At 31.9% G+C, this 16975-nt stretch overlaps 1 protein-coding gene across 50 annotated transcripts in view; it reads left to right on the forward strand.

Moving 5' to 3' along the window:
• The first annotated feature begins 218 nt into the window (after positions 1-218).
• The window catches only part of LOC134685251 (zinc finger and BTB domain-containing protein 17-like), a 140838-nt gene continuing 124081 nt past the window's right edge, over positions 219-16975 (forward strand). For 49 of the 50 annotated variants that reach the window (XM_063544833.1, XM_063544780.1, XM_063544784.1 and 46 more), the window contains exons 1-4: positions 219-404; positions 3523-3661; positions 5827-7148; positions 7517-7818. In XM_063544833.1, coding sequence (XP_063400903.1) covers positions 3536-3661; positions 5827-7148; positions 7517-7818 — 1750 coding nt within the window. In that variant the 5' untranslated portion in view covers positions 219-404; positions 3523-3535. Of the gene's footprint in view, positions 405-3522; positions 3662-5826; positions 7149-7516; positions 7819-15841; positions 16509-16975 lie in introns of those variants that run through there. The other variant, XM_063544790.1, reaches the window with a different exon arrangement.

The following is a 16975-nucleotide window of genomic DNA, read 5'->3' on the forward strand; positions in this document are numbered from 1 at the left end:
ATTTTGTTTTTCATTTTTCTCACGTTTGTTCCAAGGCAGTTCTGCAATACATGACAACGCGGACCTTCAAGAGAGCACCGTGCTTTACTTATCATATGGCTGGTGTTTTCTCTGACGTTCGCGTTATCATCATTTATTTATTTTTATTTATTTGGTAAAAATTGTGAGCTGGCACTGAAATGTTTTCTATTTCTATTGAATATCCCGCCAAAATCATTTTTCATTTGTTCGCCGAAACCTCGTTGTGGTTAGCTCCGCGGAAGAAACTCGCCCAAATTCAAAAGGAGGCTAAAAATTAAATTTGCGGGCAGGTTATCGTACTCAATGTTAGTCAACAAAAGAAGAAGCCTGTTGTTACATTTGAACTAGTTGTCACTTAAACATTTTTCTACAAGAAGTTACAGGTAAATCATTGTTATCGATTTGTGTTATGATTTTCCAACAAATATTCTTCATTTTGCCAAAATCGCGATGAAATTTTTGCCGGTTAATTTACCCGGCCAAATGGAAACCGCCATCTTGAAAATTTTGTCTACGAACATTGCAAAATTCACCATAACACGGCTATTTAGCTTAACTAAACATACTTATAGATGGAGGAGTCCAACACAGTCATATAGTTATATGAAAGAACAATTAAAATTATAAATGCAAGTGTAATTAAATTGCTTCACTGTATTGCCATTGTTGGCGGCATGTACGCGAAGATCTGGGTCACCAAGTGCTTATAATAAAGATGCAACTACGTATCGTCTGACTTGTATCTGATGCGTGTTTTTCATTAAGAAAAAATAAATGGCATGTCTGATAGCTTTATTTTACAATGATGCATTTTTAATTTCCGATTAAAATTTTATGAGTTGGATATTAAAGGGGGAACGTTGTTGGCGGTACAAAACGGCAAACTACTCGGAATTTTGATGTTATATGATCATGTCACCAGATATTTATTGAACTAAGGATCCTTAGTAAGAGCCTTATTTGAAAATTGATAAAAAATCGTGTGTAGAATTAACATTAAAATCCTGGAGAGTTGTTTTAATTTTTTTAATTTTGAAATTTTGCATTGCAAACAATGAAACATGCATTTAACATTTCAACGATGAATGGTTCCAGCTGCCCAATTGTGCATTTAAACTTCTAGTTGCACAGGGTTTTCTGCACTGAAGCACAGATTGTGACCATACTTTCAGATGCAGAAATGTGACCACTTCAATTTATGTCAACATTTGCATAATACATGTATATGTAATTGAACAGATGTGTGCAACATTAGGACATGATAATTAAAATACAACGGTTTAATTTGTGAAGCTTTTATGTGCAGGTCTTCATTTAAAGTGATTTGATTCCCTCTTTGCACATAATTTTCAAAAATGAATCTGACTCTTTGGGTCACCCTTTGAGACCTTGATATAAATATTAAAAATGACTCCTAATAATCAGTCTCCACACTGAATGGCAGCCCAGCCTTGTCAAATTGCTCACTGGCCTGAAAAAAAATCATGTCTATAGGCCAACAGAATCTAACTAAAAATTGAGCTCAGGACCTGTAGATTTAAAAGTTCATTGTGAAGACTGAATATTAGATGAATTAAACTAGAAACATCCAGATATGTTTATGTACATTAAGTCAGGAAGCTGTAGGTATTTTTAGGAAGGGACATTAAGTGTTGCCCTTGCCTGTCCAGTATATCCTCTAAATTGTTGTTTTCGTTTTGAGGTTAGTGTGTCTTGACCATATGTTATAAAACTTAAAAAACTTATACACTGATCAAGTTTGAAATTTTTTAGGTGACATCACTTTGTCCATTCATGAGTTATGCCTTATAAGGCCAAATAGAAATATACATGTGGTTCCAGTTATTCATCCGACCCTAGTTGAGACCCCTGACCTTAGAACTTTGTTTCCATTTCTGAAAAATAAAATTTTCAAATGATCAAGTTCTGAGGATTGTGAATTAGAATAATTAGATTCTTAGATTTCTGTCATCTGAATTTCTATCAGAAGTATCTGTTATGTCTAAAGTGCAAGAATTCATCTATAGAATGCAACAAAATTAACTAAAAACATAACATTTCTGTTTATTTTACAATTAAACTCCTGCAAAAATATCAAATGGCAAACTCTGGTCTGTGTGTCTGTTAGTTTGTCCGCCTGTCCAGCTTCAGGTTAAATTTTTTGGTCAAGGTAGTTAATAATGAATTGAAGTCCACTCAACTTGGAAACTTAGTACACATGTTCCCTATGATTTGATCTTTCTAATATCAATGCCAAATTAGAGTTTTTACCCTAATTTCAGTCAAAAGAACATAGAAAATGATGATATTGCGTGGGGCATGTATACTGGGGACACATTCTTGTTTAAAGTATGTAACTGGAACCATGCATATATGTTTATTTGGCATATTAAACAGAAGTATTATTGAAATTTTTGTCTGCAATCTCTTTCTTTAATTGGTCCTAACCAAATGTATTAAAAAACGCAATGATTTTCCCAAAACACAGTTCAAGTTAGAAATTGGTTGGCTTCACCTTTACCTTTCATGTGTTACTCCCCTTTATATACATAAACATTTCTGAATCTGTTGTATATATTCTTAGTTTGTTGCAACATGTTATGAAACTTGAGCACAATGCTTAAATTCACAAAAGTTGTGAAAACAGTCCGAACTGCATATACATTTGGAAGTTGACTTGTGTGACTTGTGCATATTTAAGGGGCATCTCTGGCATAAAGACACATTCTACATTTATTATACCCGCTTTAAAAAAAGGGGGATATACTGTTTTACCTCTGTCTGTCCTTCCGTCAGTCAGTCAGTCAGTCCGTCCTTCCCATGAATATTTTTCGTCGCATTTTTCTCAGGAACTACAATACAAGGATTTCTGAAATTTGGTTTCAGGGTTTATCTAAGTCAACTATACCGTGTCATGCATTTTCAGATTGATCACTTGACAACTTCCTGTTTACCAAACACTTATATGATTTTACACATGATAGCCAAGTTGAAAATTTTCGTCACATTTTTCTCAGGAACTACAATACAAGGATTTCTGAAATTTGGTTTCAGGATTTATATAAGTCAGCTTTACCGTGTGATGCGTTTTCAGATTCATCACTCAACAACTTACTGTTTACCGAACACTTGCATATTTTTACACTATTTAGATTATCCACTTGCTGCGGGGGTATCATCAGTGAGCAGTACATGTAGCTCGCAGTTTCACTTATTATTTACTGTTTGACCTTTTGTGAAACACATCAATTTTAACTGTAACAAGCTTCAGCTTTGTTTGAATTTGTAAAAAAATATAAAGAGAGGAAATTGGTGCATCTTTAATGACCTATTAGTGACCTTCTGCTGTTCAGTGTTGTTTGCTCTATGATGGGGTTGTCTCTGACACATTCCCCATTTCCATTTCCATTCTCAATTTTATTTGCCATTAATACTTCAGATTTATTTAAAAAGTTGGTTTATATCATTATGAATGTGCTACATTTATTACTTTTTTTTCAGATAAAAAATCAAGATGAATTACCAGAAGGTATATATGAATCACATACATTCAAGCTCTCTGCTATGCCAGTTAGCACAGATGTGGAGAAGTCAGTTACTGTGTGATGCATTGATTTGTACAGGAAATGTAGTTACAAAGGTAAGTCATATGGTAAATAAAATATTGTTTGTTTCCCAATCCTGACCGACCATGCAAAAACAGTTCGACTGGTTAAATTTTATTGTCAAAACTTAAGTAAAATATTGTTTTATCCATTTCCAATTTTCAGGCCTGCCAGATCAACCGATATTGTTCCAGCTATATGAAAAAATTGAAATTATTTAACTACATTTGTACCTACACACCCACACCTGGCTTGGCAGGGTTGTGATTGGGGAAACAAACAATTTAGGCCCAATAAGGTAAAAACGTGAACATAAGCTTGAAGTAAGCGCAAGTATTGAGAAATCAAAACTTGAAAGGACAACTTTGTATTCATATAATTTATTTTGTGCCAATTTTCTTATGGCCCTAGCCTGCTGTTGGAGAGGGGACATTAAGTTTTACCCTTGTCGTCTGTGCGTACAAACATGCGTCCAAAAATTGGTTTCTGTTCTCAACCAAATGTTGTAAACTTACACAAAATGCTCATTACTTCAAAACAGATCAAGTTTGAATTTTGGTGGCGTCACTATAACCATTATACAGAGTACTAGATATGCCCCTTTACCGATGAAAATTGTTAACTTATGTTTAAATGGACATCATGATCTTAGATTTTGTCATAATTTTATTTTAATTAACTACATGTATGTACCAACACTTTAGGGTAGCAATTTTGAGCCATTAAAAGTAGTAGAGGCAAAGAAGCCTTTACACAATATTTGTTTTACCCTTTGACAAGTTGAGCATATTAGTGATACACTTATTAAAAGAGGGAAAACACTGAACTACATGTACAAGGAAAATTCAGAAGAGAAAGTCACTGTTCCATACATAGTCAACAACCAACTTGAATGAAATCTGAAAAAAATGTTCAAAAGGATGACTTATTGATTTTCTTTTTTACTTTATAAACATCTGTCATCTTTATTTATTATTAGGTAGTCTTTATTTATTATTAGATAAAGATTAATCTATAGTTAATTTCTTAATAAATGTCACATGTTATTATGCATTGTCAACAATGTGTTCCTAAATCCAATCATAAAAAATGTAAGTTCAATACTTGAAGTTTTTAATTTTTTTTGCTTTTTAACAAATAACAGTAAATTACATCATGTACATGTTTTCTTCAAGTTTGATCCTGTTATACACTTATGCAGGTAATTTACACATGACTTGATAATTATAGAAATTTTCAATTGTTTCATAAGTTTTATGCAAGTACATGTATGCATCAATCTTCTTACAAAGGAGTAGGTCCGGTAAGGGCCGATTTTTGCCTCAAATTTCAAGTTCATCTAACGAAAGATTTTGGACATTTTTTAAACACTGAAGTGTCTTTTTCAATTGATTCAATTAGTTTATGTGAAAGATTTAAACTGATTGTCATTAAAAACTCTCAGATTCAAGCTTTAATATGAAAAATCTATCAAATATGCCAAAAATGTCACTTTTGAGATGCTTTTTTGTCAAAATTGGAAGTGGCCGCATCCGTGTTCATCCTGAACCTTTGTATATGTTATGTAATATCATCAAATACAATTTACATTTCAATATTATGAATGAACACGAATGTGGTGACTTTCATTTCAGACAGAACCCGTCTAAAATTTAACTTGAATACTAAATTGTGAAGATTTCGGTAATTTAGCATGATTTTATGATGCTAGTTCCAAGGACTAAACTTGGGAATTTCAAGCTAGGAGCCCAGACCAGATATTTAATAATTAGTTTCTATATGTTCAACTGAAATTTAACTGAAAGTTTAGGGGCCCAGCTCAAAATTTAGGAGCCATGGGCGACTGGGCCCCCTTTAAGTTTTGTCCCTGTAGTACCCCATTTATGTGCATTGTATTGTCAAACACAGGCCATATAATATTTATGAAGCAGAAGCATTCTAATTTTCAGTAAATAGCTAAAAGATTACATTTTCACAAATTTGTAAAACTCCTATATTTTGTGGCCAAAAAGGGGTCTTACTGAACCTACTCCTTTGAAGGTTATCAGAGATCAATTTGAGGGCAGTTGGGATGCTGGTAATAAGCACATGTTTACTATATGGGCCTTAGTTCAACCTGCTGTGCATTTGATTAATTAATGTTGATCTTTTATATTTTCAGTATTGTAAATTATGTTTTCTTTTCTCTTTATTAACACAGGCACACCGAGTTGTGCTTTTGGCAGCTTGTCCCATGTTGCAGTCAATGGAAAATGCATCAATTGGAACCGAGTTGGAGGTTCGTCTAGCTGCTGATATTAAACAGGAAGCTGTAACCACATTCTTGCAATATTTGTATGAGGGATTTATGTTACTTACTGAAGAAAATGTGAAACATGTAGAAAAAGTAGCAAGATTGCTTCAAGTAGACAGTGTGATCAAATGTTGCTCAGACTTCTTCAAGTGTCTCGAAAAATCCACAGGAAAACAACACAATGCTAATTACAAATTTGACAAATATGACTTACTTGAATTCCGTCATGTGCGAGCCACTGGCTTACAAAAAACTTATCAGGATAGACTAATGAAAAGGATGTCAGACGCTCCACGCCCATCTAGTCCCACAGGAGGGAAACGTCAAAGATTACATCCTCGTCCTTCCTCCCCACCAACTGACTTCATGTCTCAAAGAGCTGATGATGCTGCATCAATGACACAAAGTTATATGACAGGAAATCCTACTGGGACAGGAAGTGCCCGATCAGGTGCTTCAAGTCAGTCAAGTAGGTCAGGTTCACCGTCAGTTGTAGAAATAATCGAGGACAGTTTGGAATTAATTCAAAGAGAAAAATCTGGCCCTGGGCTACCTGAACCATCAAGGTTAGCCCAGCAAAAGACATCAATTTCTGTGGCATCACATGTTTCAAATGCTAAAGACACTCGTGTGATTAATATTGCAGATGACAGTGGCGGGGGAAGGACTCGCGTAACAGACTCATTTAGTGATCGTGTTCAAAATATTCCAAGTTCACCACAGCAATCATCACAACCTCAAATGCCAGTCTCGCCAAAGATATCATTCCGAGATACTCATCCTCCTCAGAACATTCAACATCCATCACCTACATCATTCATCCAACGTACACCAAATCAAATGAGCTTTACCTCACAACCACCGCCTCCTCCATTACAGCAAGCTGGAACATTAAACATTGCTCCATTATCACAATCATTCTCACAAGATCGTTTCCAGCAACGTCAACAGGAACAACAATCTAGTCAGTCTCGTCCACCACCAATGTCCACTGACATGTTTATGGAAAGTGTTAAAACGTCACAAAGTTTCATTACAAGTACTCCTCAACAACGAACCCATCCATCATATCCTCCCATACCTGGTGCTATTAAACCGTCATTTGCTGTTGGAAGTGCTTCACAAGGTGGTGCACCTCCGCAAAGTCCATCATTCCAAAGTCAATCATCTAGTCAACAACAGGAATCCACTGGAATGGCGGACAAAGGTGAAAAAAGGGAGGCAGAAAGGTTAGTTTCCTTCAACAAAATACAGAGTAATGAAACCGTTTAATTAAACAAGAACAACAAAAAAATGTCATTCAAAGCGTGTTCCCATTAAAATGCTAGATCACAAAAAAAAAAAAAAGAAAGCATGAAAAATCATTTAAAATATTGAGTTTACAAATTGCAACAACTTTTAACTGAAATTTAATTTTGATACAAAAAATGTGTTTTATGAAGACCTTGGACATATAACTTTTCTTTCCTGAAAACAGTTTTAAATGTATAACTGAACATAAAAGAAGAACTGAAGAGAAAAAACTTGGAAGTATTAAAATAAAATTGTTAAAAAGTTGTCGTATGAATTTAGTAATGTGTGCTTATATCTTTTTCAGTTCAAGACCACAAGAAGGTCATGATCCAGGTCCAGAAGGAAATGATGATATTCCGGACTTGGCAATTGTGAAAATAGAAAAAGTGGGCGAGGATGAAACAGGTGGACTTTTGTTACAAGTAGATAGTGGGCAAGGTGATGGTGCTCACCGGCACGGACAATTAAGTATGGAGGAGGAGCAGGAGTATGACGAAAGTGACCTAACAGGCGATTGGTCACAGGAAGATATATCAAACGAAGGCAGCTTTCAATCATCGCATATGGACGATCCGACCGGAGCTATGTACATGGGGCCAACATCAGGTAGGTTTCTTTACTATTTCCTTATCATTTATTAGTTGCAGTTAAAATACTCAGTTATCACAGTTCAACATAGCAACCTTGATGAAAAGTGGATAGAAAAAATTGACTTGAAAATTTGATGTCAAATATTTGGGATTTCAGTCTCCATTAAATATGCTGGTCTAGAAGTTTTACTTTAAAATATTGACTCGTTTTGAATTATTCCCCCCAAAAAGATTGAATCTGAAATTTTTGCTTTGAGATGGTAAATTAGGGATAAAGAACAAATCAAGGTTGATATGAAGAAGTACAAGCTCATCATTGTCATTATTTGCTGTTTTATAACATGTTTTTCCAAGCCAAATTTGAGATAAAATTATGATATATATAGATTTTGTATAAGTGTACAGAAAAAAACAAGTCTTTGCTTTTGAGTTGTCGTTGTTCTATTTATCGGAATTTAAATTTTTTTTGGATCTGTTTAAAGAAGACATTCAAGTTCTTATATGAAAAACTATAAGATTTAAATATTCTTTTATGAAAAATGATACGAGAAAGTCATTATTTAAAAAAATAATAATCAAGATTTGATTAGTTCATGAAATTAAGTTATCTTTTCGAAATTTTTAAAGTATTTTATTGATTTGGCTTGTAAAATCATATTGGAAATGTAAATTGTAGCTATACAGAAAAGGTAGGTGGCCTTGGCCCTGTTGTACTTTTTGACATCAATGATAAATGAGGGAGGGAAAGATTGTTTTAGAATAAGTAGAGAAACAGTTTAATTTGTGTGGTTTTGAATTAAAAAGAGTTTATGATTAATTGCAATTGGATGAGGTTTATAATTTTTTTAAAAGTTATTGTTTAAAAGACTATCAAATTTTATTAATAACAAGAATGACAAAAAGATATTATTCTGATATTGATAATGTTGATGTCAGGAATATACACAATTTTTCGGTCCAATATGAATTGCAGGAAAGATAAATATATAAGGTGCTAAATTTTGGTACAACTTGATAAAATGAGACTTTGACAGAAATATTTTCAAACCATACAAGAAGCAGTCATATGAAATCTGTTTTCTCAATAGGAAGATCTGAAGAAGACGCTCAATTTTAAGAAAAACTTTATGATACATTTCACTAAAATACTTGTCATCTTTCATCAGAAATAAGTAGGCGGGCATATCAGCAGTGGTAGTCAGGATTTTTAGATCTTTGAGTACCTAATTTATCTTTCCTGGCCATGGTATTTTTGATAGTATGCCAATATAACTATGCTTCCAGTTGCCAAGTATAATACCAGCTGCCAAAAAAAGTAATGAATCTCAATTTTGTGTGTTGTCTTCAAATTTTTTTGCATTGTTATCCACCAGATCAGAAAATGAATCCTATGCAAGAAATTTTATCCTATGAAATTTAAGGCTCCAGATCTAGACAAGAAGAGGATATATACCTTATAAGGGCTGGTAACTGGAAACATGGATCATATTTATATACATATTATAATAATTTCAGGCTTTTAATTTTCATGTAAATCTTGTGTCAGTGTCATTTCAGCTACTTGTCAATATATTTGCATGGTCTTTCGGATTTATAAATAAAGTTTTGAATTTTGCTATACAAAAATCAACATTTGCTATAAAGAAAATGATCAACATGCATTTCTGGCAAGCTTTGTATTACTACAATGACTATGCAGACATTTTGACAAGTAGTTATTACAGTTGGTATTTATACAATCATTTGGATAGAAACAGTGATTAATGAATCTAGATAGAATACCATTATCTAATTAACCTGACTTGAGTACAGATGCTAGGTGATCATGAGCATAATTGAAAATGAGCCCCTGAAACCATTTACTAACCTGACTTGAGGATGGACAGAAATATTGAATATAGACCAGTTCTTCAAATGGGGTTTTAATACCATTAATTAAACCTGACTTGAGTACACAAGATAGAGGATCTATATAAGGGCTTAACAATGAGAAATGTAAAGAGAAACTTGAGTTTTTGAGCCAAAAAGATGAGACAGACAAAATGAGAGAATGAGATTATAAATATATTTAGGTGTAACAAAGGAAAATCTGGGAACATCTGCAGGTTTGGTTAGGTTGTAAATGACACTGACAAAATTATTTTTTTCATACATGTATACTGTAAGGCTACTTGATTCAGAATCTGACTCCTTGTGTTAATTGTTAATTAGTTATACTTAATTGGATTTAAAAAAAAAGAAGGAAAAAAGAAATTAGTAATACTTATTTGATTTAAAAAAGATTGAGAAAACAATAACGTTACCATGCAATGCAAGCTTTAAACTAGTTTCTGCATACAAGTGAATGTTAATTGAAATTAGAACACAGGAGTACAGATTGACAAGTAGCCTGGTTAAATTGCTGAATTAATGTTTCATCACAAACATGCAAGATCTGGAGATTTTATCAAAATTATGATGGTACAAGTACCTATAGAAATAATTCAGATGGACTGAAGGCACCAACAATTTAGTGAAATGATTCAACATGTCCAATCATGTATATATATATATTTATTAATTACAAAAAATGTATAAGGCACATGTCGTGATGAAACGTTTACAGTAATATGGGAATTGACAAACATGCAGTAACTTTTGAAATATACAACTTTTAAAAGAATCATCAACTTTTATAGAAATTAGGGGGGGGGGGGGGATATTTTTCATTGTGTTACTTTTTGCTGGGAGCATTTCTTGTTTAAAAAAAGTAACTGCATGGAGTGTATACCAGCTACAGTGTGATGTGGAATTTACTTACATGTACTAGGAAACAGATATTTATAAAGAGATTTTTGTAACTATCTAAATATGGGTGTTGAAAGTTTTGGGAATAAAAAAAAATTTGTTTGGTTCTCTGATTCAGTATCTGGTTCATGGACATGCATGTATGACTAAAGTATTTATAAATAGCAGGTCAAGAATATGTGTTGAAATTTATCATTTCACTGTCAAATGTATGTTTAGATATTAGATGTGATTTTATCACATTTCAATTAAAATATTAAAATCAATATTAACATTCTAGTGAATATATGTATATTTTGAAACACAAGTTCTTGACTTGCTTTAATGCCCTCCCCAAACTACCCCCAAGAAGATAGAAGAACAGCAAAGGACCAAGATAACAGATACAGAACTTTTTCATTATACATTCCAAGAATTACTTTCTTCATGTTCTTTAAAATGTGTAAAAAAGAATTAATTTGGATATCAAGTTCAACTTCAACTACTTTTGTTAACAAAAAATTTTATTTTTGTATTTAATGTAAAGCAATTGTAGTTCATTGGTTATTTAATATAACTGAACAGATTTTTCCCTTTTAGTAATTTGACTCCTGAATATAGTCACTGGTTCATTCTTATACGAAAAAGATACATCTATTACTTAGTTTTTCTCTTAATATCTTTCTGATGGTTGGGTTTCTGTCTCATTGACAACTACCCCAAGTCTTCTTTCATGCATACATGTAGTTCAATGTAAGAAAAAATGAAATGCAAGTTTAAAGAATTTTAAGTATAATGAAATAGGTCTACAGGTTTGTATTTTTGTTTTATTTGCATCCATCATTTTATCATTGAGCTTGTAATTGTGATAACTGGGTATTTTGATCAGTTCATTTCAACAAGATGTTTCCATTCTTCAAATCATTGAATGAAAATCACAAGTTGCTAAGAGAACATTTTTTCTTTATCCTAGAATTTATTATAAAATGCAAATAGTCATTTGACTTTTATTTGACCCAGGAGTATCTTCAGAAAATTTCCTGGCTCTTACTTTTCAAACTATTAATTTTTGATTCTGCTTACAACAAGATATTCATTTATATTTGTGTAGATGGTAAATCTGTCTTGATTGAAATGAACAATAATGCTTTAACAACGGGTGAAGAACGTTTCATATTTATGGTCCGTAAAGATTGGTGTCTGTCATTGCAATTTTCTTAAGCCATCACACTAGCTCTCATTGCTGTTGCCTCATGACACGTGGAAAAATGTATTCAGAAACAAACATAGAAATATCCATAGCAATTTCAACTAAAGATGAATTTTTTAAAGGTTCTATGTTGTCACAGACAGAGATGTGGAAGATATATTCGAACATACACAATGAGCCATACACTTTAAAATACATGTATTGAGGCAAATGTTTTGCAGTTTCTATTTGTTCACCTTGAGAGCATAAGCTTGCTTACAGAGAAGGAAAGATGAGGAGATAATAAAAATCAATATATACAAAAAAAAAAAAGACACATATGAATTTTTGTTTAAGCAAGACGGCACACATGTTTCAAGTCTTTCAAGTCAATGAGCTAAAGATTGAGTGGACAGATTATCAGATTCATTAAACTACTAGTAAGGTCTTACCCTTTTTTCTGCATTCCATAACCAGACACCTTGCCAACTGCAATTGACAGATCCCAATTCAGTAAGAAATTCATGAAAGCAATCTTTATTCAAGTAATTGACAAAATCATTTTGGTAGTAGTATGGTCCTGTGGATACTGGTGTTGGTGTCTTGTTTATGAATTTACTAAACATTAGTTACATATGATTATGTTGGGTACAAACGTTAATGAGATGGATGTTATCAATGGGCAGCTGGATAAGCATGGAGCAAGCTAGACCAAGGAAACCAAAAAAATGCATAACACGTGACAAACAGCAAGAAGACATGAAAAGTATGTTTCTCAATTTGACCTTTCTTGGAAATGAATGACTAATAATGTGCAATGCTGCCAGTGATCTTTTTTTTTTTTGAAAATAATGTCAACAAAGATTTTTTCATGTCTTCTTTCTTGACCTAAAAATACAGTGTATGAAAAGTTTTCTGAGTTTCTTTGTAAGACAAATTTTGTTAAAGAATTGAAATTATTAAATTTGGTATAAAAAAAAGAAAAAAATGCATATTCGCCATAGTATCTTTTGGATAATTTTCACTTGCTGCTTGGAAACAAATTATTAAAGTAATACATGAAAGTTGTTTTGACTAGAATGATAGTTTAGTTACTAGGTCTTAGTTGTAGAAGTGTATTACAAAATCTCAGAAAACTGTACACGCACACAAGCAACGTAAAAATACAAAATATACCAATAAAACAATCGAACTGTGAACTCAGGTGCTAGAGCAAGACAAGTCCGACAAGACGATCAACACAAAATAAAAAATAAGTGCTCTCACACAAACAATCAAATTATATGTACATAAATTATGCAGTTAGTTAATCGATAGTATAAAATTTAATTAATGGGTAAATTTAAGGTGGCTGTGTTTTAAAATAGTATTGATTTATTATTATGTATGAATTATTTGTTTCACCAACACCAGTAGCCCCAAGAGTTATATCTTATGTAAAAATATGAACAGTTCTTCACCATGTTGTTGTCATATGATTAATATATATTAAAGGGAGATAATTTAAGAAATAATAGAGACACATGAATTGGTATGAGCAGCAAATGAAAATAGAATAAAGCATCCTGCTAGATATCAAAATGTTAAATGTTAAAAGGCATAGGAAACAAATAAGCTGTGTGAGCGATATATTTATATTGAATATGTGCCTAAAGCTTTGCTTGTAAAAATTGAAAATTCTTAAGTTTGAAAATTAATTGAAGAGAGAAGGGGGGTAGATTGACTTTGATACCAAACATAACACTTTGAAAACTGAAGATTTAGAAATGACTAGAGTTGTCATTGAGACCGACTCCTGATGAGGAAGGTGACGATGAAAGACCAATGAATTATTTTTCATTTTTTATCAATCGTTTAGAAGATATATGTATTGTGCATTTAAGCTTGTTTTGTATTAATAAATAATGTATATTGCTTAATTGTTTAAGATTTATTTGTATTTAAGTGCAGGCACATTACTTGCTATTTGGCTCAGGAGTTATTTTCTTTTAAAAAGTATTTATTAAATGAAACTTTAAAAGTAAAAAAAAAACCAATCTTTTCTCAAGATAAATTGCTCAATGTCCAGTGACAAATATATATCTGGTATGATTCAGATTATAAATTATTATTTGGTATAGTTTAATGGATGCTCTTTAAAAATAAAATAACTGCTGAGCTAGATTTATTCCCTGTTTTTTTTATTTTTTATCTATTTACATTCCCTTGAGAAAAATTTCATATATTTTTTTCAAGCGTCCATTTCATGAGAAAATAAATAAAATATATATAATAATATACCCAAAAGCATCTGAAAGGAAAACAAATTTAAAGCTTGTATTCTTAAATTTTCAAAGTACAGAGTAATACTCTGGTTTATTGATTATTGATTGCTAACACCAAAGTTTAATAAAACAGCTTATTTAGAATTTACTGGACTCAACCATTCCCTATCATTAAACTTGAAAAGATTCAATTGCGAGATGTATGAAGACACATACGAAGGTACAGACAGTGCTGTGTTTGTTGTTAGACAATTAATACAAGTTCAATGCGGATATTTTGATAAAAAGAGAAGATTGAAAGAAAACAGTGGTGCTGGCGACTGGAAGAGTTTGATGATGCTGGTTATATGCTATGATCCTTTAAAGTAGCATTTAGACGGGAACGATTATTTGGACCAGTCAGAGGTCCTTTCAAAGTTAAAATTGGTATGGTAATAAGTATCGTTTTCTGACACACTTGAATGAGCTCAGAGCTTGGAAATTCAATAGCCAGTGTCTCAAATTAACTGATTTGTGTCTAAAAGATAAAAGATTGGAGATTTATTATAATAATTCAAAATAATAGCTCAGATTGACAAGTGAACAAAAATGAAGAGTGAGAAATAATTATGGAGTTGATGTTTTGCAGGGTTGACATAAAAATCTGGTCAATTGTAGGACCCAAAAAGTAGTCATTATAAAATTTCGAGTTAGAATGCAATCAGTTAGGTTGAAGATGTATATTACTATTTAACACTTTAAAAGATACAAGATGATTAAAAATTCATATATGGCAATATTCATATCAACGATAAGGAAACACCAGCATGTTGTTATTGAATTTCTATTGTAAATTTTCCCAGACATACATAAGCTTTGAAATGTTAAATTACTTTGAAGTGCAGTGTTGAATATTGAAGTAACAAAAGTATAGTTTATAATTTTTTTGGAGCCTATGATCACAGACCAATTTGAAAATAGCAAATAAGTTTGTGGATAGTTGCTTTTCATTGAAAAAAGGGGGTAAAAGGGGGGTTGGTGTTTTATAGACTAATATGAGTGATAAAAAAATTGATTGTTCAAACTCTAATAAACTAAGAAAGTTATATTGTGATTTCTGCAAATTGTTGGTAGATTATCTACTATAGCCAGTTGTGATGTTGTTGATTTTGTGTTTAAAACATAGGTATGTTTGTGACAACAAAATCAAACCCAAACTTAAAAGCTCCTAATCAAAGTATGAATCTAAGGAACATTGCTTTTATGCACATTAAACCTTGTAGTTGTTCTTACTAAGAATTCATTTTTTATCCACAAATTGACAGAGAAAATAGATACTGTAGTTAAATAAAAAAAAATTGAAATTAGCCTACAATTCAATTTTTTTTAATGAACATTAATGATGATTTTTGCTGAAGTTGTTTATCAAATTGTCAATTGAAATAGATGTCCTTCACATTAATGCCTTTGCCTAAATGTTTCTGATGTCATGATACTTATAATGTCATAGTAAAAGCCAATTGTTCAACAATGTCGTTTATGCTAGTGGACCTTGACTACACTGGCGTAAATCTTTCATAAAAAATAACTTGAGTTTGGTCTAAAGATTTTAGGATTACAGTATCTGTGGAATTAACAGTTTTATGATGTGGTACTCAAATTTTATTATTAGATTTATTTAAAAGTTTTGTTTGGGGGGATCAAGGGGTGGATAAATTGTTTGGAAATATTTTGTTATACATATTTTAAATATAATAAAAAGAAAAAGGGCAAAATAATTCCTGTTAAAGCATGAAATGGCAGTTAACCAAGTAATACTATATGCAACATCTATGTTTCAGATGTAAAATCAAGAATAGGTAAAAGAAAAGGAGGTTATGATCAGACCACCCTAATGGCAGCTGTTCAGGTTGTATTGGATAAAAAAATGAGTTCCTATAAAGCATCTGATTTGTTTGGAATACCAAGGAGTACAATCTATGATCGTGTTGTCAGAAGTAGAACTTCTTTGAGTCAAAGTCAAAATCAATCAGACTATAGTTGGACCAAAACTTTTGACAGAGACACTTTATAAGTATATCTGTAATTGATTTTCCAGTTTTCAAATTTGTGATTGTAATGAATGACTGAAGAATGTATAGTTTTATGAGGCAACCAACCATTGATCAGATAGTAAAACTTACTTCTTGTTGACTTCATTTTTATAGTGTCTTGTTTATATAACATGAAAATGATTTTAGGTGCATCTTGATAGTTCAATGTAATTGCCAGTGATGGACAACTTGACATGTGAAGTGAAGATTAAATCCTGTGAAAGAATTTGTTTTAATTTTGTTGAAGTTGAATGTTGTGCAATGTATTTGAAATGTAGGCAGCTTTGAAAATTAGTTTGCAAGTTCTTATTTATTTATTTGATTAAGGGTACATAGTTTCCTTAATTCTATAAACATTATGTTAATGCAGTTCATGTTGTGTTGGTTATATTGTAATAAAATTGGTTAATGTAAAGTGTTGTTCCATACAAAATAGTCCATAAATTATTAGAATATGTGAACCTTAAAAAGCATTACCATGAAATGTTGAAAAAGTACAAATACTACTGGGAGAGCACTGTATTAAAACAAATACATGATGAAAATAAAGTGAGGTATGAATCATAAATTGGGTTACATTGCAATTTAAGTATTTGTATCATATTCTTGGTGAGAGAACAGTGTTTTGGTTGACTGTCTACCTGTTCCATTTAGTTTTTTGAAGTTAAAAAATTCAAATAGAGGCTGAAAGTGAAAGTAAAATAGTTAAAAGACAAGCATATATAGATGAAGGCATTTTGACAAATATCTCAATTGACAATAAGTTTGTTTTACACTTATACATGTAATATGAAATTGATGTTTAGAAAAAATGATAAATGGATAGAGATTGTTACAGATGGACCTGGACCTGTCTCTAGACAGCTTATTAATAAAAATTGG

This window comes from Mytilus trossulus, chromosome 9 (genome assembly GCF_036588685.1).
Source record: "Mytilus trossulus isolate FHL-02 chromosome 9, PNRI_Mtr1.1.1.hap1, whole genome shotgun sequence".
In the NCBI taxonomy this organism is placed as follows: domain Eukaryota; kingdom Metazoa; phylum Mollusca; class Bivalvia; order Mytilida; family Mytilidae; genus Mytilus; species Mytilus trossulus.